The sequence below is a fragment of the Talpa europaea genome, assembly GCF_964194135.1.
Source record: "Talpa europaea genome assembly, chromosome: 4".
Taxonomy (NCBI): Eukaryota; Metazoa; Chordata; class Mammalia; order Eulipotyphla; family Talpidae; genus Talpa; species Talpa europaea.
This window is the reverse complement of record NC_140070.1, coordinates 53,107,883-53,134,078: the sequence shown is the minus strand read 5'-3', so window position 1 is coordinate 53,134,078 and position 26,196 is coordinate 53,107,883. Positions and strand designations below refer to the sequence as shown.

Below are 26,196 nucleotides of genomic sequence, written 5' to 3'. Positions count from 1 at the left end.
CTTAGTTTCTTAGAATAAATCTGATTAGCTATAATGTATTATCATTCATTTACAAAAACAGTAGCCTGATTTGGCCTATGGTCATAGTTTCCCAACCACTACCTTAGATTGAAAAGCCCTAGTGAGTTTGACTATAATCTGTTTTCTGGATTTCTGGATTTACCTGTTGTGGAAATTTCATATAAATGAAATTATGTAATATGTGATCTTTTGTGTCTGGCTTCTTTCAATTAGCATACTTTTATTTTTTTTTTAATTTTATATATTTTTTACATCATTTTTCATTTTTGTATAATGTATGCATTTTCATCTTGGTTATAGTCCCCATACAATTCCCACCACCCTTGTTTTGATCCTGCTCTTTTCTCCCTTTCCCCCCCATAGTGTGTCTCTGATTTATAGTTGCTGTTGATTTTGATTTTTACTTTGTATTAATTAGTCTTTTTCCTGGTCCCTTATTTAGGTTTTCTAAATTCCTGCTATGAGTGAGACCATCTGGTATTTTTCTTTTTCTTTCTGGCTTATTTCACTGAGCATGATCCCTTCCAGCTCCATCCATTTTGCTGCATATGGCATGAGTTTATCTTTCTTGATTGCTGAGTAATATTCCATTGTGTATATGTACCACATCTTCTTGATCCAGTCATCTATTTTTGGGCATTTGGGTTGTTTCCATAGCTTAGCTATTGTAAATAGTGCTGCTATAAACATAAGGGTGAAGGTACCCTTTTGAATTAATGTTTCTGTGTCCTTTGGAGTGGAATTGCTGGATCATATGGAAACTCCATGTTTAGCAGACTGAGGAATCTCCACACAGCTCTCCATAGTGGTTGGACCAGTTTGCACTCCCACCAGCAGTGCAGGAGAGTTCCTTTTTTTCCACATCCTTGCCAACATTTGTTGTAGTTAGTTTCTTTAATATGTGCCATTCTCAATGGTGTAAGATAGTATCTCATTGTAGTTTTGATTTGCGTTTCCCTGATTACAAGTGATGTTGAACATTTTTTCATATGCCTGTTGGCCATTTGCATTTCGTCTTTGGAGAAGTTTCTTTTTAGCTCTTCTGCCCATTTTTTGACTGGATTATTTACTTTGTTTTTGTTGAGCCTCATCATCTCTTTGTAGATTTTGGTGATCAGTCCTTTATCATTAGTGTTGTGTGCAAAAATTTTCTCCCAGTCAGTGGGGTTTCTCTTTGTTTTGGTTACTGTCTCTTAAGTTGTACAGAAGCTTTTTAATTTGATATAGTCTCAGCTGTTTATCTTTGCTTTTGCTATCACTGCTTTGGATGATGAGTTTTTAAAGATGTTGCTGAGGTGTATGTCATGTAGTGTTTGGCCTATATTTCCTTCTATATATTTTATGGTTTCAGGTCTTATGTCTAGTTCTTTAATCCATTTTGAGTTGGTTTTTTGCATGGGGTGAGGTAGAGTCCAGCTTCATTCTTTTGAATCTATTGACCCAGTTTTCCCAGCACCATTTATTAAACAAACTTTCTTTGCTTCATTGCATATTCTTTGCTCCTTTGTCAAAGGTTAGTTGACTGTAAATCTGTGGGTTTATTTCTGGATTTTCTATTTGGTTCAATTGGTCTGTGTGTCTCTGCTTGTTTCAATACCATGCATTTTTGATTATTATGGCTTTGTCATATAGTTTGAAATCTGGGAGTATGATGCCTCCATTCCCTTCTTTTTTTTTTTTTCAGGAGAGCTTTGGCTATTCGGGGTTTTTGGTGCCTCCATATGAAATTCATAATATTTGTTCTATTTCTTTGAAGAATGCCATTGAAATTTTTAATGGAATAGTATTGAATCTGTAAATTGCTTTTGGTAGAATGGCCATTTTGATAAAGTTAATTCTTCCAATCCATGATCAGGGGATGTCTTTGCATTTCTTTGTGTCTTCTTCTGTTTCTTTTAACAGTGTTTTATAGTTTTCTTTGTATAGGTCCTTTACCTCTTTTGCTTGGTTTATTCCCAAGTATTTGATTTTTTTTGTTTCAATCATAAAAGGGATGGTTTTCTTGATTTCTTCTTCTTCAGATTTATTGTTAGTGTATAGGAAGGCTACTGATTTTTGTGTGTTGATTTTGTGTCCTGCTGCTTTACTAAACTGATTGATTAGTTTAATTAGTTTTTCTGTGGAGTTTTTGGGGTTCTCTCTGTATATTATATCATCTGCAAATAGTGATAAGTTGTCTTCTTCCTTCCCTATTTGGATTCCTTGTATGTCTTTCTCTTGTCTTATTGCTCTGGCTAGGACTTCCAGTATTATATTGAAAAGCAGTGGTGAGAGTGGACATCCTTGTCTATTTCCACATCTTAATGGAAATGCTTTCAGCTTTTCATCATTGAGTATGATATTGGCTATGAGCTTGTCATATATGGCCTTTATAATGTTGAAGTATGTTCCTTGTATCCTGAGAATTTCAAGGGCCTTTATCATAAATGGGTGTTGTACTTTGTCAAAAGCTTTCTCAGCATCTGTTGATATTATCACCTGTTTTTTATATTTCTTTTTGTTGATGTGTTGGATTACATTGATTGATTTTCAGATGTTAAACCATCCTTTTGTCCCTGGAATAAATCCTACTTGGTCGTGGTGAATTATCTTATGGATACATTGTTGGATTCTGATAGCTAAAATTTTATTGAGGATTTTTGCATCCGTGTTCATTAGGGAGATTGGCCTATAGTTTTCTTTTTTTGTGTTTTCCTTTTTCAGTGTTGGTATTAGTATGATGTTGGCTTCATAGAATGTGTTTGGCATTATCCCTTCCTTCTCAATTTTTTGAGTTTGTGAAGAATAGGGACTAGTTCATTTCTAAATGTTCAGTAGAATTCATTTGTAAATCCATCTGCTCCGGGGCTTTCATTTTGGGGGAGGGTTTTGATTACCATTTCAAATTCACTGCTTATAATTGGTCTGTTTAGGTGTTCTATTTCTTCTTTATCTAATTTGCCCATCTCTTCAAGATTGTTGAACTTGTTTCCATATAACTGTTCATAGTAGTTTCTGATTATTCTTTTGATTTCTGCTGTGTCTGTTGTGATTTCCCCTCTTTCATTTGTGACCTTATTTATTTGTGCTTTCTCCCATTTTTTTTTTTTTAATTTTCTAGAGGCATGTCTTATTTATTTATCTATTTGTTTGTTTGTTTGGTTGGTTTATACATGCACTGGGTACAGTCAGAAGCCGGGAGGGTGAGAGAATTCACCAAAGCCAGAGCAGGGAGCAGAATAGGCAGAAGGACCGAAGTACACTGCTGAGGGGAGCAGCGGGCGGCAGGAGAGGTCTGCGCGCCATGTGGGACCCTCCTCCGGTGGCCGGGGAGCAGCCGGGGATCGAACCGGCGCCGCAGAGGCCGCGGGCAGCTTCGCAATCCAGCGCTCAACCGCTGCGCCACCTGGGAGGCCCGCTTTCTCCCATTTTTCCTTTGTGAACCTGGCTAGGGGTTTGTCTATTTTATTTATTTTTTTGAAGAACCGACTTTTGGTTTCATTGATCTTTTGGATTGTTTTTTTAGTTTCAATTTCATTTATTTCTGCTTTGATTTTTATTATTTCTTCTACTGGTTTTAGGGGGTTTTTTGTTCTTTTTCTAGTTCTTTGAGATGTGAGATTAGGTTGTTTCTTTGAGCTCTTTCTTGTTTCTTGATATGAGCCTGTATTGCTATATATTTTCCTCTCATTATTGCTTTTGCTGCATCCCATACATTTTGGAAATTGGTATCCTCCTTGTCATTCAACTCAAAGTATTTTTTAATTTCTTTTTTGATCTCCTCATTAGTCCAGTAGTCTTCCAGTAGTGTGGGTTTCAATCTCCATGAGGTAGGAGGGTTCCTTGCCTTCTTTTTATGGTTTTATGGTTTGGTGTTCTTCTTGCTTCTTGTATGTCTGTTTTCAGCTCCTTCTTCATGCTTGGGAAGTTCTCTTCGATTATCTCCTTGAATATTTTCTCTGTTCCTATGTCTCTCTCCTCTCCTTCTGGGATTCATGTAACTCTTCTATTTCCTTTCCTCATGGAGTCCAATAGTTCCCGAAGTCTTTCTTCATTCTTTTTCCTTCATATTTCTCTTTCCTTTTCTGTTTTGGTTCTTTTATTTCTGTGTCTTCGAGAGTGCTTATTCATTCTTCCATTTCATCTATTCACTGCCTTTCCCAGAGTTCTTTAGCTCCTCCATTAATCCTTTGATCTCCTGCATTTCTTTCACTTCCCTCTTTAGGGACTCAATTTCATTCTTCTGATTGTTGATTATTTTTCCCTTATCATTATTTTCTTTTATGACTTCTTTCATTTTTTCAATCATGGCAATTTTAAATTCTCTATCTGGAAGGCTCAGAAGTTCCTTCAAGTCACTGTTTTGCAATCTGGTGGGTGATTTTCTTTTTGTGGTGTGTCTTTTCCATGAGGACTTGCTTGGTTGCTTGTAGTTTTTCTTCTCTCTGCTGCTTGTTTTCTAATCTGTCCTATTCGTTGGGACACTGTGTCATTGGTACTGGCTGGTATCTCTTTGGTGTGCTCTTTCTGGGATGTCAGAAACTGGTGGCCCAATCAAGTCCAATACTGTTATGCCAGAATTCCATTAAGGCATGGTCCTAAGGATATGTTGACGGGCGCTGTCCCTGGAAATCCACTCCCTCTATATTTATTTAATACCAGAGGTGAGTCTTGAGGTCTCTCAGACTGCCCTCGAGGTGACTGGATCACCCGTGGGCACCTAATCGCTGGATCCCCTTCTGGGTTCCAGGTCAAGGCCAGATGTGGCATCTGGCTTGTGCATGTTTTTTTGGCTCACCTCTAACTGTGGGGATAGCCCTTTCTTAGTTCCACACAGTTTTGGTGAGGTCAGGACTCAAAGTTCCTAATCTTAAGGATGGCTCATCTGGGAGGCACTTCCCTGCTTCTTCAGACTGCGCAGGTGGTAGCTGGATCCCCCGCAGGGATTCAACCAATAGCCAGTCTCGGGGCCTGGCTTGTGTGGGCTTTCAGCTCACCTCTGTCTATGGGACAGCCCTTTCGCAGTTCTACACAGTTTTAGTGAGGTCCGGATGCAAAGCTCCATGTCTTAGATATAGTACTACTGGGAGGCACTTCCCAGTGCCCCTGGTCTGCCACGTGGTAGCTGGATCACCCCACTGGGTTCCCAATCGCTGGATCCCCCTCTGAGCAGCCAGTGGTGGGGTCCTGGTTTGTGCCTGGTTTGTGCGGGATTTCATCTCACCACTGACTGGGGGGTAGGCCCTTTCTCAGTTCCACACAGCTTTGGTGAGGTCCAGAGGCAGAGTTCCTTGTCTTAAATATGGCGCATCTCCACTTAGCATGCTTTTGAACTTCATATAAATTGCAACATGTATCTGTACTTACTCCTTTTTAATAACCAGATATTTCATTTTATGGATATACCAAACTTTCATTTATCCATTCATCTGCTGATGATTATTTTGGCTAGCCCCAACCTTTTGATTGTTGCAAGCAGTGCTACTGAAAACATTTGTCTTTAATATTTGTTTAAGTGTCTGTACCAGTTCTTTGGATTTTTTACCTGGAAGTGGAATTGCTGTGTTACATGGCAAGTCTGTTTAACTTTTGAGCAACTACAAAATTGTTTTGCACATTTTACATTTTCACCAGCAATGTGTAAGTGTTCCAATTTCTCTACATCCATTCCAATATTTGTTGTTCTCGTTTTTTGGGGTTTTTTTTTTTTTTTTTGTTACAGCTATCCTGTTGGTTAAGAAACACAGGAGTTTATTATAGGTCTAGGAATTGTTATTTTTAATCTCATAGCCATGGAGAGAGGAATCCACAGAGTGAAATAACTAAAGCAAGAAGTCTTAAATTAAGTACCCAGGATTGCTAGCTTTTTATTAAAATTTATCCAAGCATTTGACTAATAACTGGTATTTTGGATGATGATGCTCATCCTAGAATCACTCCTACATATCTATATTTTCTTTTTATTCTTTCCTTTAGCTACATGAGAAGAAAAGGAATAATAATTAATGAAACATCTGCTGTTGTATATGCTCAGTTACTCACAGGTCGTAAATATCAAATTAGTCAAAATGGTGAAGTTCATCTAGAGAAACAGTGGTCAAAACAAGTACTTCCATTTGTTTATCAAACTATTGTCAAGGTAAGTCTCCATCAGGTCTCACTTGTATCTTGATGCATATTATTGCATATTATATAAATAAAAGGCTATCGGTAATATTTATAATAAAAAGATTAATTCAGCAGTAGATAATGGAGATTATTATTCAGTCTATACACTATATGTTTAGTTTACATATACACTCTATGTATAGTTAGGAAACATATATATATTTTTTAACTTAATTTCCAAAAGAAAATCCCAACATTAATACCCATTCTTGCTTATTTCCATTTTTGGTCTCCAAAAATGTTTGCCTGAAATAAATTAGTAATTACTAAAGGCATATGCTTTTGTGTTTATAATCTGAAATTAACATAGATTATGTTAATCACTATCTGAGATTAACATAGATAGTGATTCTGTAATTTTGGAGAAGCAGTATAGTGTAACAATTAAGGACACATGGTACCTAAATTGATTTCTTAGCTGTATTACAATGGGCATAATTCACCGCCTTTCTGTGCCTTAGTTTCTTCATTTGTAAAATAGGGTTAATAATGGTCTGTGCCACAGAGGATTGTCTTGAGGATTAAGCGAGCTAATGAACATGTGAGAAGTACCTAAAATGCCTGGTATATAAGCAGTTAATCAATTATAGCTACTAGTATTTTTATGTGGAAAGTCCTCACATTTGACATTTGCGGACAGCATAACAATAATCCCATAGGGAAAAAGGACTTGATGTCCAGCCTATAGACATTTTCTTTTTTTTTTTATAATAAATTTTATTTTTATATTCCCCATACAATTGCAACCCCCCCATTCTGACCCCAATCCCTCCCCTCCCACCCCCCCAAAAGTGTCTCTGGTTCATAGTTTTTTGTTGATTTTGATTTTCACTTTCTTATAGTTATTCATTTTCCTGGTCCCTTATTTAAGTTTTCTAGATTCCTGCTATGAGTGAGACCATCCGGTATTTTTCTTTTTCTTTTTGGCTTATTTCAGTGAGCATGATCCCTTCCAGTGCCATCCATGTTGCTGCAAATTGCATGTGTTTATCTTTTTTGAATGCTGAGTAATATTCCATGGTATATATGTACCACATCTTCTTGATCCAGTCATCTATTTTTGGGCATTTGCAGCCTATAGACATTTTAACTGTGGTTGATTTGCCTTTTTATTTCATTCTACATAGGATATCCATGCTTTCGACTCCCGTTTCTCCAGTATCAAAACATTGGAAGACTTGTTTCCTCCTAGAAGTATGGTCTTTATGCTTGGAACCCCCTATTATGGCTGCACTGGAGAAGTTAGTTCCAGTTATTGTTCCTAATTAAATTTCTTTATGATTTCAAATTAATACAATTAGTTAACTTCTCGTCTAGATGTAAGTTATAGTTTCTAACGAAAGGGGGAAAAATAAGGGTGAATTTATTTATCTAACTTATTTATCTAACTTATTCATCTAACTTATGAACATAATCTTTGACTATAGATAGTCTTGAGCAGGCGGGGGAAAAGAACTCAAACGCTTATTCTTTTTTAGTTGATGTATTTATTGTGGTGATGGTATGGATAACACAATTCTGAAATTATTTTAGATGTCGTATAGGTTTGATTGAATTTGTAAGTGCATGCAGATATGGACTGGGAAAGCAAGAAAGAACCTGTTGTGCATACTAGAATTGGAGCTATTAGTGTGAACTCAAAATTTCTAAAATGTGTGTGTGTGTGCGTGTATACATAATGCACATATAACCATATATACATATATTTTCTAGTTCTGTTTGTTCAAAAGGATAGGGAAGAAAGCTACCCTGATAACAATGAACATGTGTAATACACAGATCTTGACCTGTGTATTACAGAAGTCACCTGCTTTTGTGTTTGTGATCTTAAATATAAAGGAACAGAATTTTCTAATGCCATACCCCACTAAAGTATCAGGGCTTCTCAGAGAAATGACTGATTACAGACTTGGGATAGGAAGCTAAAAGATGAGCCAAAAAGTAAGGAAGTGCTCATAAGAATGATGGGAGCATACCTCATAAACACACGGAACCAGGTTGATAAGGCTCCTCTTGGCCTTACCTGGGACAGTTTGAATACCCAAATAATTAAATAGAGTAGTGAATATATAAACTACTGGGGACAAAATAAGGATTCAAGTTCCATAGTGATAATATATAGACAAATAAATAGGAAAGCACTTGCTTATCTTGTCAACAGTAAATGTGGAGAAAGTGCTTGAATCAGAAAACCATCATTTTTAAGCCATATTTATAATAAAGATTGAATCGGGTAAGAATACTCTTTGAAAGCTAAATCTGGGTATAAGGGCACATCTCACTTCTGCACTAATGTGACTGAGAATATGTAACTTTAACCTAATCACAAGGAAGTATCAGAGAACTATGAAATGAGGAACTCTTTTTTTGGTGGGACCCTCGCCGGTGGCCGGGGATCGAACTGGCACTGCAGAGGCTGTGGGCAGCCTCGCAACCCAGCACTCAACCGCAGCGCCACCAGGGGAGGCCCTGTTTTTTCCTTTTAAAGACTGGTTGGAAAGAAGGAATAAACTGAATTCTTCAAACTTTCAGTTTTATCAAAGACAAAAGAAAGACTGTGTATATATTCTGAGTTAAAGGAGGTTAAAAAGGTGTGACAACTCAATACAATTTCTGGTCCTAGCATAGATCCTGTAGTAGAGGGAGAAAAGAGTTCTATGAAGACTAACAAATTAGAATGTGGACAGAAGACTAAAGTGTTGTATCTGTATAAATTTATGTGCTTATTAACTGTACTGTAATTACATAGTAAGATATCCTTCTTAGAAAATTGTTAGGACTAAGGAACAAAATGTATGTAATATGTCCTCCGAACTTTCAGAAAATTAATTATGTATATGTAAATACATGCACAGAACTCAATGTTACAGCAAATGGAGTAAAATGTTTACAATAGGTAAATCTGGGTAAATGTTTAAGTATTCTTTGACCTTTTTTCAGTTTTGAAACTTATTAGTAGTTTGAATTTTCTTGCAAATAAAAAATTAATTTTTAAAAAAGACTGGCTAACAGCTACTAAAGGAAGGATACAGTGACTCAGATTTTCAAGGACAGGATATTATCACCCTTCCTTACAAATTAAAAGGGAATTTATTGTCTTACTGTATTTCAGAAATATAGACACTAAGGTAATTGGAAAAATACGAAATGTAGTGAATTAGATTGAAGCTCTCTTTGATTTTTTTTTTCCTTCCAAGGTTCAGGATTCAGGGGATGTGATTACAGAAGGTAGGATTCGTGTGGTTTTCAGCATTCCATGTGAACCCACTCTTGATGCTTTAATACAGAACCAGCATGTGAGTACTACATCCATATGATTTAATTCAGAATTGATGAACTTCAAAAACATTAGGCTATTTTTGCTACTTCCTTTGAATTTATTATGGCTATTTCAATTAATACTGATTAAATTCTCCCACAGTTGCATCTATTATTATTTAGAAATAGGTAGAATCTGCTTAAAACTTCATGCTGATATTCAGATAGAAGAATGACTGAAATCCCTTTATCAATCTATAATAGTTATTATGGGTTATAATGAAAATAAAAGGAGGTTAGTAAACATCTTTGTAGAAAAGGATACTGAAAATGGACCTTTTTCTCCAAAGATGTTCATTGACCTCCTTTTATCTTTCCATGTTGTATTAAGGAGATGGTCCTGACTGATACTTGACTAAAAGTAATTCACAATCAACCAGCTGTTGCTACTTATGCTTTTGTTTTCTCTAAGAAAACCTAAATGTTTACTTTCTGTGAAATAAATTTAAGACAGTAGGCTTCAGAATACACGTGAGGAATTTTATGGAAGGCAGAGAATTCTTACGATCAAGTCTCTTTTGGAGAAAGAATTCAGAAAGTGTAGTCAAGATACCAGAAGGGTGACCCATTAGTTAAAGAAGCTGGAGCTATATTCAGGGAGTCAATGGACGTGGAAGAGCTTGTGTTCCTTCATCCTAGCTTTTTCTAGATCTGAAAGAGTCTGCCTACTTCTACTATACAGTATTGATAGACAGGTATGCCTTCTCCAGTATATTTTCTTTCTCTTTACACTCCTTCTTTAACTTTTGCGCAAGACTTCTTTCATTACTTGAAATCTGAGCTTTTTAGTTTATATTTTCTAGGATATTTGTGATGATTTTAATTCATTTTCAATTATACCATAATGTGATACTTCTCAAAAGGAGAACTACTGGCATTTTGGATAGAACAAGTATATATTAAATGGGACTGTCTTATTTAACAGAACAGTTGGCATCCTTGGGCCCTGGACAATAAGTACTAGTAGCCCACGCCAGTTATTGTTAATTTAATGTGCCCCTACACATTTTCAAAGGTTTATTAGAAAAGTAGTGCTACTTGTGATAGAAAACTACTACCTTAATTCTATCAAATCTGGAAAACATACTTAATTCATCTATATTATTTCTAAGTCTGATACTATTGATGGAAAAACTGTGTTACATTCTTTACTAGCTAGCATGTAGTAACTTTATGTTCCAGGCCATCAAAAATGTTTATCCATTTCGGGGTCATTATAGATGTGATCATCTTTAAAAAATAATAGATGAATTAATTCTTTACCAGTCTATGGAAATTTTATTATTAGTGAGAAAATACATTCATCACAAATATGAATATACATATGCATATAAAATCCATATAAATAAATATGTATTATTATTATGTACATAACATTAGAAGTATATAGTAGTTTGCCCTAATTAATACTAGACTTGTAATTCGCTTCCTAGTTAAAAGTCATGTGATCATATATTGTTTTTAATAGAGTCTTCATAGTTTCTTCCCTTAAGTACACAACTTAAGGCTGCATTTTATTGATTGTATTAATTACAAGCCACACTTGTTATTTTCACATAATAGTAAATATTAGGGGAAATGAATACTACTTAACATCCATACATGAAGGGCACTTCATTTTGCTTAGCAGAAACTATTTCAATGACGTATTAAAGTTTTAATTTAATATCATAATTTTTAAAGCCTCATGTTATCCTGGGCATGTGTTAGACCTACTTGGAATATAATTAGTAAAAATCATAGTAATTCTTGCTTGCAGAATTTGCCACTTAATATGTACAGTAGAGTTTATTTCTTGAAGCAGTTCCACAAACTACATTTCCTCCCCCTTTCATCCATCCTTGAGAATTCTGTCCTTTAAGGAGAGAGAAGAGCAGAAAAATTCTGCCTACAGATCCTTTTATAAAAGTGGTGGGGGTGGAGAGAAAATGGATCACTTGCTTTTGCGAATCCATGCATTGCAACAATCCAGTAGTTATTGATGTCTTATCTTGTTTGTAAAGGTAAAGAAATAACATTTACTGCTTTGTGTTTCCATAATTGACTGTTTTGTTTTTATATTTAAAGAAATATTCTATAAAGTACAACCCAGGATATGTGTTGGCCAGTCGCCTTGGAGTGAGTGGATACCTTGTTTCAAGGTTTACAGGAAGTATTTTTATTGGAAGAGGATCTAGGAGAAAGTAAGTTTATGTTAGAGAACTTTACTTAAAGTGGCAGAAAAAATTAAATGATAAAGATAAAAATGGTTAATATTTCAGTATTTATTCTCTTATTAATTGTTCTGAATTTTCCTTTAAAATTATGCATAAATTCTCTGATGGTGATCTTTCATCTAAATGGAACTTGTTTTAGGTGGTTGGAAAGAAAGTTCTCATTTTAATGGCTAATAAATTGAACCTTGAAAAAAGGTATCAGAAGGTGTGTGTGAATCTCAGTAATATTTCCCTGTGTTTTCTTATTTCATTCTCCTCTCCATATAATCTATTCATATGCTTTAACTTGGGTTTTGAAGCCTTTCCTCTAGTTTTTCAATTACAGCTACTTTGGAAATTAATCATGATAACTAAAATATAGAGGAACAAACAAAAAAAACTTCTAAGAATTGAAAGCAAAACTTTTTGTTCTTTGAGCAAAATTTTAAAACTTGTGTATGTGTGGTTTAAATTCAGCCCTCATGGAGACCATAAATCAAATGTGGGTTTGAATCTCAAATTCAACAAAAAAAATGAGGAGGTACCTGGATACACTAAAAAAGTTGGAAGTGAATGGATGTATTCATCTGCTGCAGAACAGCTTCTTGCAGAGTACTTAGAGAGGTAAGTGCCAAAGGAAATATTAGTAGGAATTCAAAACTTTTGAAGGCAGTAACTATTTATTGTGCCTTATATCAGTTTTTGAGAAAGAAGTGTTTCCTTTAGTCATGTGTGACCTGTGTTATACATAAAAACTTAATTGTGTGTCATAAAATATTACAGCCATTAGCTAAAATAGAGTAGAAAAATGCTTCACTTACATTATTTAAAATGCAAAGATATGATGAGACAGTGTTCTTTTAATTAAAATTTTCCTTATCTTGCTATCATAAATTATTAAAATAGTTATTTGGGCATGTTTATATATGTAATAAAAAAAGTGTTGGTATGGATAAGCAAAACAGCTCTTGACATAATACTTTTTCCTGAGTTTTAAAACTCCAACTGGAAAGTAGATTAACTATTCTAGAATTATTGAACTTTATTGCTATGATGGTCTAAGTAATCAACATGCCTTCACCTCTCATTATAAAAAAGACAACTGGGGGAGAGGAAGGACCAGGGTCAAAATAAGGGGGGGGGTGCAATTGTTCGGGGAATATAACCAAATGAAAATGCATACATTGTGCAAAAATGAAAAATGATGTAAGAATTATATAATATAAAATATTAATTTAAAAAAAGAAAGAAAACTGGGTACCAAAATTAACCAAAATTTCTCAGTAAGAAAGATTTACAGGAGGTTTCTTTACTTTTCATTCACAATTAAATTGAATATTCTTTCCATTGTTTCTCTAATTTCTAACCTCATATTTGAGGATCACTGTATTAGTTTTCTAGGACTGACATAGCAAGGTTACAAACTAGGTGATTTAAAACAATAGAAATTTATTATCTCACAGTTCTGAAGACCAGAAGCCCAAAATCAAGTTATTCACCCAACAGGGTTTCCTCTGAAAGAGCGAGAGAACAAACTGTTCCCTAAATTCTCTCTTAGTTTTCTAGAGCTTCATGCATTCTTTCCTTGCCTTGTATAGATCTATCACTCCAGTCTTCTTTTTCCATTTTTTTTTCTTTTTGAAACATCTTTGATTATTCAATCTTCCTTTTTCACTTGGTGCTCTCCCTGTTCTTCACATCATCTTTCCTCTGTGTATGTCTATCTCTGCGTCCAAATTTCTTCATTTTAATAAGGGCACTGCTCATATAATTAGAATTCACCCTAATGACTTCTATAAAAGCCCACTTTTGCAAATAAAAGTTACATTCTTAGGTACTAAGAATTAGGACTTCAGTATATCTTCATGGGGAAGGTGGAGGGTACAATTCAACCCTGCATTTCCATTTGAAAGTTTATATTATTTCTGGGCCTCCCCTGGTGGCGCAGCAGTTGAGTGCTCAGCTGCGAAGCTGCCTGCAGCCTCTGCAGCTCAGTTCATTCCCCAGCCACCAGCGAGGGTCCCACATGGTGTGCAGCCCTCTCCTGCCTAGCCCACTGCTCCCCTTAGTATTTCGTCATTCTGCCTGTTCTGTTCCCCACTCTGGCTCTGGTGAATTCTCTCCCCCTCCCACGCTTCTGACTGTACCCAGTGCTTGTATAAATAAGTAAATAAATCTTAAAGAAGAAAAAAAAAAGAAAGTTTATATTATTTCTTTATTCACTTCCATATTTCTTTAAAGGGTCATATTTAGACTACTTTTTCTTGATTTTCAGTGTGACCTGTATATTGATTTCCTACCATGAAAAATATAACTTTAGCCCTTTTCTACTGTCCCTATCCCCATTCCCTCATCTGCTCCTCACAGGAGTTTTCTCACACTTTTTATTAAATCTGAATTTAAGGTTTACTTGATTAAGGTAATAATGTTAATGGCCACAGTTGGTGATCATTACAATGGTCACAGACCTTGCAGAGAATTAGGATTGCATTTCTTATTATATACATTTTTCTTTTCCTTGCCTATTTTTTCATTTGTTTATCATCTAGGTTCACATAATCATTCAGCCCTAAACTGTGTCACAACTAGAAAACTCAATACGGTCAGATAGATTGGGTAATCTCTCGGTTTCATTTTTTTACCCACATGCTTCCTCCTAAAACCAATCTTCCTTCCTTCTTCAATGTGAACTAATCACTCTGCACAGCTTTTACAGCTCCCTTTCTAGAGTTTCCCTTTACTATCATCCTAGGAATTACCTTCACCATTATTCTATGTAGGATTATTTGATTTCCTGACCTTACTCTTTCTGTTTTATGTCTACATTTTGATGGAGCACTTATTCAGTAGTTTCCTGAGAAAGTTGACATCTCTGGAAACACCTTTATGCTTCCTTGATACTTGACTGATAGCTTGCCTGGATGTGGAATTCTAGATTAGATTCTTTTCACCCACAATTTGAAAAGAACTGCTGCATTCTCTTCTTGCTTCCATTGCTGTTGAGAGAAGTTCTGTACCATTCTAATTCTGAATATTAATGTGTGATCTGTCTTGATTTTCTGAAACCTTTTTAGAATCTTCTGTTCACCAGTGTTGTTTGATAATTGATGGTGTATATCTTGGTATGGATCTTTTTTCTTACCTTTTACCATTTAGCCTTCTCAGACTTGAAACTGCTGCCCTTCCATTCTGAGAAACTGTCTTGTATTGTTTCTTTGATGTTTCCTCTTCATCATTTTTTCCTGCTCTTTCTGCAGTTTCTCTTAGTTTTTTTTATTTATTTATTTTTTTTTTTTTAGCAACTCCTCTTAGATTTTTTTTTTTTAAAGATTTATTTATTTTACACAAGAACCGGTACAGGCCAGATGCACGGGAGGTTGAGAGGATTCACCAGAGACAGAACAGGGAAGAGAACAGGCAGAATGACGAAATACACTGCTGAGGGGAGCAGCAGGTGAGACAGGAGAGGTCTGCCACGCCATGTGGGACCCTCACCGGCGGGCTGGGATTGAACTGGCGCTGCAGAGGCTGCAGAGAGCTTCACTGTACGGCGCTCAACCACCTGCGCCACCAGGGGAGGCCCCTCTTAGATTTTTTTAGTCCTTTTTTATAGCATTCTGTTGTTATAATGAATGAACTATCTTTTGTTGTTGTTCTCTATATTTGTTTCCTCCAAATTGCTTTTCTGTTTCTTTGATATGTTCTCTCATGTTAAAGGCTTTTTTAACTTCTTGGTTCTTTGGTGTCCAGTTATGCTTAAAAGTGAGACACTAAAAAGTTAGTTGGAAATTTGGTATGCGTTCATGGAGCTTATTATGTGGGACTTGACTGTTTCTGCAGAATTCCCCCAAATACCATTGACTGTATGTGTATATCTTTTCTCTGTGACTGGCTATTTTTCCCAGAGAGGTATCTTCCAGGGTTTTCACTGGAGGAGTGGTGTGGAGGACAAAACTGATTTCCATTTTTGTGGAATCTAAACAGGGAAAAGGAATAGCATTACTTAGTAAATGCTGTGATACTCTCCAATATCTCCCTTCAAGACTGAAAGACCTGTTACTTTTGACAGCAAGAATGGTGTTGACTGACAGCCCTTAGCTGTGAACCCTCTTCAGGAATTGCCTGCCAAAGCAACCATGTCACCTACAGTTATGTCCTCTTCCCACAATAGCCACAGATTCTACCACCCAATCAACTTGTTTGCCCCAGTGCAGGACAAGTCCAAAGGTTCTTTCTAGCTTGAGATTTCTATGATGGTCAAGGAGATCATTAAGAATGAATCATAGTGGGCCTCCCCGGTGGCGCAGTGGTTGAGCGCCAGGTTGCGAAGCTGCCCACAGCCTCTGCTGTGCCGGTTCGATCCCCAGCTATCGGAGGAGGGTCCCACAAGGCGCGCAGACTCTCCTGCCGCCCGCTGCTCCCCTCAGCCGTGTGCTTCGGTCCTTCTGCCTGCTCTGCTTCCCGCTCTGGCTCTGGTGAGTTCTCTCACCCTCCCGCGCTTCTGACTGTATCCAGTGCTTGTATAAATAAATAAATAAAAATAAATCTTTAAAAAAAAGAAAAAAAGAATGAATCATAGTGCAGCTTCTATCTGTACCTATTTCTACTTCCTTCCTTTTTTCTTTTCATTCTGTAGATGTTGATTTCACAAGCATGGCATACTCACTAATAAAATTCCTGTATGCTTATCTCCATCTCAGACTCTGTTACCTGAAGACTTTATACTTTGCAGTAACATTGTTTAGCAGTTCTACTTTCATTAATTCCTCCTTTCTGTATGGCACCTATTTTCTCCTCCTTATGCCCCACCACCCACTCAATGCCCTGGTGTACCCAAGGCTAGAGCAGCCCCTGTTCACCCTCTCCTAATGATAAGCTACAGGTCTTCTGCTAAGGTAGAAGATGAGTAGCCACATGACTGTCTAATGACATGTTATACCAATTTTAAACAAAATGTCTGTTAAACTTTTCCCCATACTAGCTTTATTTGTTTGTTTATTTATTGGTTATATCCAAAAGGGAAGGTTTATTAGGGAAAAAAAGGAAATAAGATGACCCTTGCACAGACACAACCAGGCAGAAAGAGCATTTTAAAGGAATGGGTTTGTTAAGAGATGCCTGCATAGACACAAGTGGACAGTCTTGGGATAAGAGCTGCATGTATTGCAGCTTTGAAATGTACCTTTTGCACACTTCTACAATTCAAATGAACTTTCATCCTATTGACTTTCCACACTGGTCACGTATAGTGCAGCTTATTCCCATCAAATCAGTAACTAGAGACAGTTTCTAAAATATTGTTAACAACTCATGCTACCAAATTCTCTTCTCTGTCTTTCTGCCATTTTCATACTTTACTATTCTTTTAGTCATTTAGAAAGGAAATGAAAATAAGTACTTGTTCATTCTGCTTTCTAAATTCAAAAGTACTACTCTATTCAGGAAGCAATAGTGTTTTGAGGAGTATTAAAACAAACTTTTAATGTGTGTCAACATGTTCTGTTGTGCAGTGCTTCAGCTTTTTTTGAAAATTAGAAAATGAACTTGTAGGAACTTTTTTTCCATTGAGGCATTTTATTTGCACATGCTTTATATACGTAGAAAAAAAAAATCCCAGGATTTTCCCTAATGTGTGTTTTTGTCTTGTTTCTTCGTGGTTCATTATACCAGCTGAGGTTGTTAGTACAGTGAAAGCAAACTGACAGGACAGAAGCAGATTATTATGCCATTTTTCTACATCTTTGAGTTGCCCATCAAATCTGAGGCTGGTCACTTCACATTTGATTAACCTACCTGTGAGGTTCACAGTAATTTTCCTAGCTCTGTAATCATCAGTGATTTCAAATTTACGAATGTAACCATACTTTATCATCACAGTTAGAAACTGATCAATGACTTTACAGCATGGCCTTGTAGGAGCTTGGTCTTTGCTTCTCTTTTTTTGGCCTTATTGATGCTCTTGAAAGCATCAGCTAGGACATTTATGTGCTCCATTGTGGTGGCACAGGAAGATGGTGCTATGACTTTTCCAACAACCCAATACATTTGACAAAACAGCTACTCTTGTCAGTCACCTGCCATTATGATCTAAAATCTAAGGGCAGAGATTGAATTTTATAAGTAATTGAAGTTTATTACAGTTTATAGATTGAATCATTTTTCCCTCCGTTACTGAGTGTTGGAGGGCCTATCAGTATTTTCATATATCTTAGTCTGCCTATCCCTTTTTAGTACTCTGTATAGTAAATCAATCCTCAGTATATTTTGTATGTCTCCTTAAGTTCCAAAATTATTTGATAGGAAGTTTGTGTAAAGTTAGCCATGTATTTATTTAACTAATATTTTTATTTCTTTGTTTGGCTAGAGCTCCAGAACTGTTTAGTTTTATAGCCAAAAATAGCCAAGAAGATGTGTTCTATGAAGATGACATTTGGCCTGGAGAAAATGAGAATGGGTAAGCCAAATTTAGGGTATTGTTGCCTTGGAATTAAAATTAGAGTTTAGAGTGATAGATACAGGCAGCCTAGTGTACCAGAAATTTATATTACTTTTGGGAGGAGCTTTTGTGTTGTTTTGATTTTGCGCTAAGATTTTTTTTTTTAGGTTTATTTATTTATGCATACAAGAACTGGGGTACAGGCCAGAGGTGTGGGGGTGAAAGGACTTACCAGAAACAGAGTGGGGAGCAGAACAGGCAGACTGACTGAAATACACTGCTGAGGGGAGCAGCAGGTGAGTCCGGAGAGATCTGCTGCGCCATGTGGGTAGCTCCCTGGCCAGGGATCAAACTCCTGCTGCAGTGACTACAGATAGACTCATAGGCTGCATCTTAATCCCTTGAGCCACCAGGGAGGCCCTGCTCTAAGATGTTGTCTTTAATTTTGTTTATGTCAATGAACTACTTTAAAACTAATTTTGCCATTTTATTTATTTCTAAAAACATATCCATATGTATATTAGATTTATAATTAGTTCCAAGTACATGTAGTGAGTAATAATTATATATTTAATGTCCTTTGTAATTCACAGCTCTCAGAAAGTTTATGTCAGGCCTTTTTTATAAGCCTTCGTAAAGTTCTAATCAATGTGAATAAATTGCTATTTTTAATGTAGTGCTGAAAAAGTTCAAGAAATTATTACTTGGCTAAAGGGACATCCCGTCAGTACTTTGTCTCGTTCTTCTTGTGATTTACAAATTCTGGATGCAGCTATTGTTGAGAAAATTGAGGAAGAAGTTGAAAAATGCAAGGTACTAATTTTCCATAACTCAGTTTGTTGATGAGATTTGAAGTTAAAAGGACTATACATTCTTTTACAAGTAATTTATTTGTGTTTCAACCAAATATGCTGAGTGATTCTAATTTATGTAAAATCATCCTATAGTTTAAAAAATGTTCCAGCCATTTTCAGTGGCCAGTAATAGGTTTATCTTAGTATTATAAGAACACTTAAGTATACAAAAACCAAAGCATTTTATGACCTACTGTTTCTGGTCAAAATGGAAAGTTTATGATTTAAAAATACTAAATCCCCATACTTCCTATTCTGTGTTCTTTAACTTTTCATATTTGTTTTTTAAAACACAAAAATTTTATTTGATCTTTATAGAATCACTTATAAAATGTACTTTCCCACTCACACTCATTCAATTACTAAGGGTCTTTGAAATCCCACTAATCTCTCCTACTTTTTATGTCTTAACTTTAAAAAATATAACTTCCTATGTAAGTTTTAACTTATTTTCTTTATTGAATGTTTGATCACTTATTTTGGTGTACTAGAAAGTAGATTGATAATATTCCATTTTTTTAACTTTAGGTTTTTTCACACATTTGCCTTTTTATTAAAATGATGTTGCCAGGCTAACCTGGCACTCTCGTTTGAACTAATAGAGTAAGTTAAAAAACAGGCTCTGAAGCTATCTTCTTCCCTTTCCTCTTTCAATACATATTAACTGTAGGCAAGATACTTCAGCCTTCCAATTCTCCATTGCCTCATCGGTAAAATGGAGAATAAATGACCTACCTCATAGGGTCATCAAAAATATTAACTGGGTTAATATATGTAAATTTCTTCTAATAATGCCTAGCTATTATTAATACCTAATAATGCTTAGCTACTATTAATTTTTGAATTGTTTTATCACATACTCAAGAGCTATTAATATGGTCTAGAAAATCACCAGTAGATGACTCTTTTTCTCTTTAGGAAAAATATAAGGCTTAAAGTGAAGAGTTTGATTTTTTTGTGCAGAGGCATGCTAAATTAATCTTCTTTGTAAAGTTCCAATTTTAGTGTATGTGAAGCGAGCACAAGATTTTGATTTTTCGATAGATTGTTGATATTCAGCTATGGAGAAGAAAGTCAACATTCCTTTTTAATTGTCTTTCAACAGACAGTAAAATTCCTTCATCCAGTATTGGTTTTGAAATGAATTTTACAATTAACCAAAGTTTGTAACTTTAAGCCACCGTATTTTTTTAACACATTTATATTGAGAACTTTCTGAAATGTTTTATACATTTCTCTCTTACTTTACAATCTGAAGATGCAAATACATAAATGTTATCTTCAATACAATATGTTTTTAAATGTGTGTGCATATAGATAAGATAGGAATTTTTTAACCTGTTAATGTGCCAAGGAGGTATGATTTATGAATTTTTCCCTTTAGTCTTATGATGTTATTAGAAGAGCAAAGAAATGAAGGAAAGATAAACACAGCATTCAAAACACAATCTAAATTTTTCCTTATAATGCAGAGTTAGCACTCAAAAGTTTTTCTGTAATGAAGGCTCTGCAGTAGTTTTCTTATTGGAAAAACTCAGCTAAGTATCAAATTCTTAACATTACTGGAGTTTAAAAAACATACATTCCACCCCTATATTCCACCCCTAGGACAGAGCAATACTTCTCAAACTATATATACAAGAGAATCACTGGTGTATCTTCTTAAATACGGATTCTGATTCAGTAAACCTAGGATGAGACTTGAGAGTCTGTTTCTGATGTGTCCCCAGGTGACCACATTTCGAATAGCCTGACCCTAAAACGTCTTGTTTAGTAGATGTGGAATGAGGCTATTTTGAAAATTCCCTAGTATATTAATTTGCCTAGTGAATCAGGTTTAATTGTCCTGTCCTCTGTTCAATATACTGTCATTTATATTGCTTAAGTTGTTGTGTTTGACTTTTAAAATTACTTTAAATGTTTTCTCATAGTTTTTCTTCTCACTGTTGTTAGTGGATGCTAGTTGTACTCTCTTTGTCATTTGAGTCAGCCATGGTCTGGAAATACAACTTGTCAGTAAGGCCTTCACCGTTCACCCTGTTTAAAATTACAGTCTCCCCACACACTGCCGATCCCCCTTACCTGCTTTATTTTCCTTTATGCTTTTTTACTTTCAAGCAGTGCTATTTATTTCCCTGTTTTGATTTTTGTTTGTCTTTCTCAACTAAATAATAGAATAGTTCACTGTTTTGTTACCCAGCCCCTAGATCTATACTATCTAAACTTTTCCTTACAATGCAGACACATAAATGACACGTAAATGTTTAATGACACGTAAATGTAAGTCAGTGAATATTTGTTGAAAGAATAAATAAAATGTCTCTATTATAATTTAGGGGGGAAGACTGAAAAAGTTTGAGCATTTTACAATGTATAAATTACCTTATTTTGTACAGACTCTCTAGATTGGAACTGTTTTGTGCCCTTTTATACTTATTTTCATAAGCAATGTTCTAAAGATAGGCGGCTGCCATGTAAGTAAACTCTGCATTTTTCTAATTAGATGAGAATTCATTTTTAAAAAGAATGTAAAAAAATTTAAAAGAATCTAATGGCTTTAGTAGTTTTCAGTTGCAATGGATGTAAATTATTCTCACTTTTTTATTAGGTCAAACTGGTAATATTATTTCTATCTTACAGGTGGAACGAAATGGATGCTTAAATTAAGAATGAGTTTACAGAACTGACAAGTAGCAAATAGAAGAGAACACTCTTCTTTCAGTATCTTTTAGATAATAAAAAATCCAAATATCAAAGCCAGTTTCATAACAGATCTCAAAATCAGCAACCTTTTTAAATAAGTGCCACCTTCATTTTTATAAGTACCCACAAACCCCACAGTATTGTCACAGATGAATACTTTATACCTTTTTTTCTTTTAATGAAAGTTTTCTCTGACCAGTGTGTATAATTCTTTAGAATAAAAAAGCACTTGGATAAGATAACATTTACATAAAGTTCAAAATTGACAAATCTTATCCTTTGTGTTAGTAAGAAGATTACTTTCTGGAAGGATAATCACTGGAAAAGGAGGTCAGGGTTCCCTGTATTGTGCTCAGTAATGGTCTCCTTCTTGAACTAGAAGTGATTACACATAGATATAACTAAGACTATAAAAATCCATCAGACTATATTCTTATAAATCTGCAGTTTCTTTCTGTATGTCTTATGCCTCAAGAAAATTAGGCATTGTAAGTAATTTAGTTCCTTACCACATCTAAAGAACTTCAGATATTCTTAAATCAAGCTTTGCCTTGATTTTCATTGTAATCTTGATTTCACTGAAGTAAACATGATAGATGAGCTTATTTTCAGTTAAAAATTTTTGGTATTTCATTTGACTTTAAAATTCAGACATGCCCACATACTAAATAATAATTTTATATTTTTTTAATATTTCAATTTTTTTCTTTCCTTTTTTTCTTTCCTTAGCAAAGAAAGAATAATAAGAAGGTACGAGTAACAGTGAAACCCCATTTGCTGTACAGAGTAAGTTTCCTATCAGAGACTTCAGTTATTATTTTTACTTTGAAAGTTTAGAAGGATGATGTTTTCCATATATTAGTAGAAAAACTTTTTAGATATAATAATAATAAAATTTTCTTCTCTTCAGCCTTTAGAACAGCAACATGGAGTCATTCCTGATCGGGATGCAGAATTTCGTCTCTTTGACCGTGTTGTAAATGTGAGAGAGAATTTTTCAGTTCCAGTTGGCCTTCGAGGCACCATAATCGGAATTAAAGGGGGTAATATATCAATACTTAACTTTTTGTATTTGTACAGTAAAACGTAAATATGTGTGTCCTCTATCGAAATAGAGAGTAGTTATCAATTAGGAAAAAAAATAAAAACCTTTTATGTTTTAAGTTTTTTTTCAGTTTTAGTTTTCAGAGAATATTCTCCTTTTCTGTTTTGGGTAATCTTCTGGAAAGTGATTAAAAGAAGGTGAAGTGCTGAGAATTTGGTCATTTATATATAGAACATTAAAATTATACCAGATTTGGCTGATATACATATGTTTTCATGAAACCAGGAAAAACATTTTGTCACTTCTCCTTAGTTTAGTTCACATCTAATGTTGCACAGAGTTTTACCTTGATTCTCATTATAATCTTTTGATTTCTGTGGAGAAATAAACATGATACATGAATTTATTTTCAGTTAAAGTTTTTGAAAAATAAATGTTCATGTTAATTTGAGTTTTGAATACAACTAGATTTATATATATAGATAGATAGATAGATAGATATCTCAGACCTGTCAATCTGCTGCATAACATGTACATATAGTCAACATTACTATACTATACACCTAAAAATGGTTAAGATGATAAATTTTATGTGTTTTTTTACAAATGAAAAAAAGGAGGAAAGAAACGGAACAAATTTAAATGTACCTCAAATGATGAGTGGGCAACTTTGCAATATAGTTTCCAAAACAAAAGTCAACCCAGAAAGAAGCAGCAAATCAGGTGCTCACAGCATTGTCCCTCCATGCCTCTCTTTCTTGGGTTTAGAGTTTAGGTAAAAGTGTCAGGTTGAAAGGTCTGGAGGTCGAGAATGAGTGAGCTCCATAGTCTTTGTTTCAACAAGGCTAGGGAGGGATGGGATATGTGTGACATCATCCCACCCTACCTGTTCTACCACAATATCAGAGGTTATATTAGTCAGGATTCTTCGGGGAAACAGAACCAGCAGAATGGAAAGGGAAGTGATGGCAGGCAGGTTGGGGGGAGGAGGGGCAGAAAGAAAAAAGAGATAGTCAATTACAAAGTTAGGATATAGACTATTATTAATTTGGGTATAGAACTCAAAACATTATTATAGCTAAGTGGGCCTCCCCTGGTGGCACAGTGGTTGAGAGCTGGGCTACGAAGCTGCCCACAGCCTCTGCAGCGCCGGTTCTATCCCTGGCCACCGGAAAGGGTCCCTCATGGCGCACAGACCTCTCCTGCCATGCCCGCTGCTCCCCTCAGCAGTGTATTTCGTCAGTCTGCCTGTTCTGTTCCCCACTCTGGCTTTGGTGAATTCTCTCACCCTCCCACACTTCTGACTGTACCCAGTGCTTGTGTAAATAAATAAATGAATCTTTAAAAAAAAAAAAAACATTATTATAGCTAAGTATTTCACTTTACCTTGTTGTTTTTGGTAAATTTAACTTCTGGATAAATCTTAGCACTCCCTATACCAAATTTAGTCTTCTCTGTTTCTAAGTTAATTGTACCACTGTTTTTCTCATATGTTCCATGTCTGTATTATGAAATGCATAACCTACCAACTCAACTCACAGAATCTGAGTCAGCTTTGTCATTTCCATCCTTTTCATCTCCACAAGTCTCAAACTTCTGCCAACTCTATCTAAATATACATCCATTCTTCCTTTCTATTACCCTCATTACTGCCATGTTTCAAATTTTCATTGTTTTTTCTCTGACTTAGATATACTGCAAAGTATCTTTTGCATTGACTCTCTTATTACTGATAATTTTAAACATATACAAAAGCAGAGAAGTGTAGTGAGTACAGCATGTAATTCAAAATATTATTGTTTTATTTACGTCAATATCTGCAAGATAACCTGTGAACCATTTGCTTTCCTTTACTGTCTATATTCCCCCAACCCTTTTTTATATAGGTGTAATGCTTCTTATAATTCTAGATACTTAAATGCTGATTTTTATTATATGATGTTATAAATCTCATTCTTTTTAACAGCTACTAGAGAAGCTGACATACTATTTGAAGTATTATTTGATGAAGAATTTCCTGGAGGTTTAACAATAAGGTTTGTATTTCCAGATGAGAATTGCACTTTGTAAATATGCCCATTTGACCACTGACATATTACTCATTTGTTATTTAAATTCCTATTATGTGCAAAACATTATACTTGCTACTAGGAATGTAACAGTAAATAGACCTGTTTTTCTGCCCTCATAGAGTTTTCGTTTTAGTGGGAGTAGTAATTAAGTAACAGATTGCTGTATTTATTATTTAATTTAAATGTAACAAGTGCTAGAAAGGAGATCATATTTCTGTAGCTGTATGACCTGCCCAGAGAGTTCCAGAAAGACTATTTGAAGAAGTGATATGTAAGCTTGGACTTGAAGAATGAATTAGTTAACTGCAGGGGAGGGAAAGAGGAGGAGAGGGACAAGAAGAGGGATAGATACTCAGGAAGAGAGACCAGTTTATGCTACAAAGGAGTTTTTCATTTACTCAAAAAAAAAACAACAAAAACAAAAGCTACATAGCCTCCCTGGTGGCTCAAGGGGTTAAGATACAACCTATGAAGCTGTCCACAGCCACTGCAGCATGAGTTCGATTCCCAGCCAGGGAGCAACCCACATGGCACAGCAGACCTCTCCTGACTCGTCTGCTGCTCCCCTCAGCAGTGTACTTCAGTCAGTCTGCCTGTTCTGTTCCCCACTCTGTCACTGGTGAATCCTCTCACCCTCCACACATCTGGCATGTACCCCAGATCTTGTATGCATAAATAAAAATAAATCTTAAAAAAAAAAAAAAGAAACTACAGCAACTATGTAAGATTAGATAGAATAAGAGAGAAAAGTAAGAACAATACAAGAACTTGTCGGCCAACTTTCAGGCCATGTTAAGGATGTTGGTATTTTGGTAACTTAGCCTTTATCTTTAAAGTAATATGAAATCATCAAAGCAGAAATATTACATGATCAAATTTGTTTTTTTAATGATTAAAGAATTTTAATGGTTAAAGTATCCTTTGAATTTAGTGTCATGTAAGTCTTTGTCATCTGTTTAGTGGAGTGTGAGTACACAAGCCATATTGGGTGTTTTGACGGTATATAGCAGGTGTAATATTTACAAATTCAATGCAATTCTAATAAAAATCTCAATGGCATTCTTCCAAACAAGGGAACAAAAATTGATGAAATCACATAAAAACCTTGAATAGCCAAAGCTCTCTTGACTGAAAAGGGGAAGAATGGAGGAATTACACTCCCAGACTTCAGACTATACTACAAAGGCAGGTATATTAATGGAGGCAGGAAATCCAGGTGATTTTTGAGAAGTTTAACTATTAAGGAAAAAAGAAAAATAACTGGAGATTTTAAAAAAAGAACTTGGATTATTTGGTTTTAAGTTAACATGGGTGAGACTTGAGTGTACACTGGGGGAAGGACTAATACAGAGTTTAAAGTTACAAGAGAAAGGGTTCAAGTAAGATGTATATAGCATTCTAGAAA

The 26,196-nt window shown here is 35.3% G+C and overlaps 1 protein-coding gene across 3 annotated transcripts in view; it reads left to right on the top strand.

Moving 5' to 3' along the window:
- The window catches only part of XRN1 (5'-3' exoribonuclease 1), a gene marked incomplete at both ends in the record, with an annotated part of 137,329 nt that overhangs the window by 70,040 nt on the left and 41,093 nt on the right, over positions 1–26,196 (top strand). For all 3 annotated transcript variants that reach the window (XM_084232406.1, XM_084232407.1, XM_084232405.1), the window contains 10 exons: positions 5,977–6,139; positions 7,296–7,409; positions 9,366–9,464; positions 11,554–11,669; positions 12,159–12,305; positions 18,046–18,135; positions 18,795–18,930; positions 22,404–22,460; positions 22,585–22,717; positions 24,686–24,755. In XM_084232406.1, the coding sequence (XP_084088532.1) occupies positions 5,977–6,139; positions 7,296–7,409; positions 9,366–9,464; positions 11,554–11,669; positions 12,159–12,305; positions 18,046–18,135; positions 18,795–18,930; positions 22,404–22,460; positions 22,585–22,717; positions 24,686–24,755 (1,125 nt within the window). The remainder of the gene's footprint in view (positions 1–5,976; positions 6,140–7,295; positions 7,410–9,365; positions 9,465–11,553; positions 11,670–12,158; positions 12,306–18,045; positions 18,136–18,794; positions 18,931–22,403; positions 22,461–22,584; positions 22,718–24,685; positions 24,756–26,196) is intronic.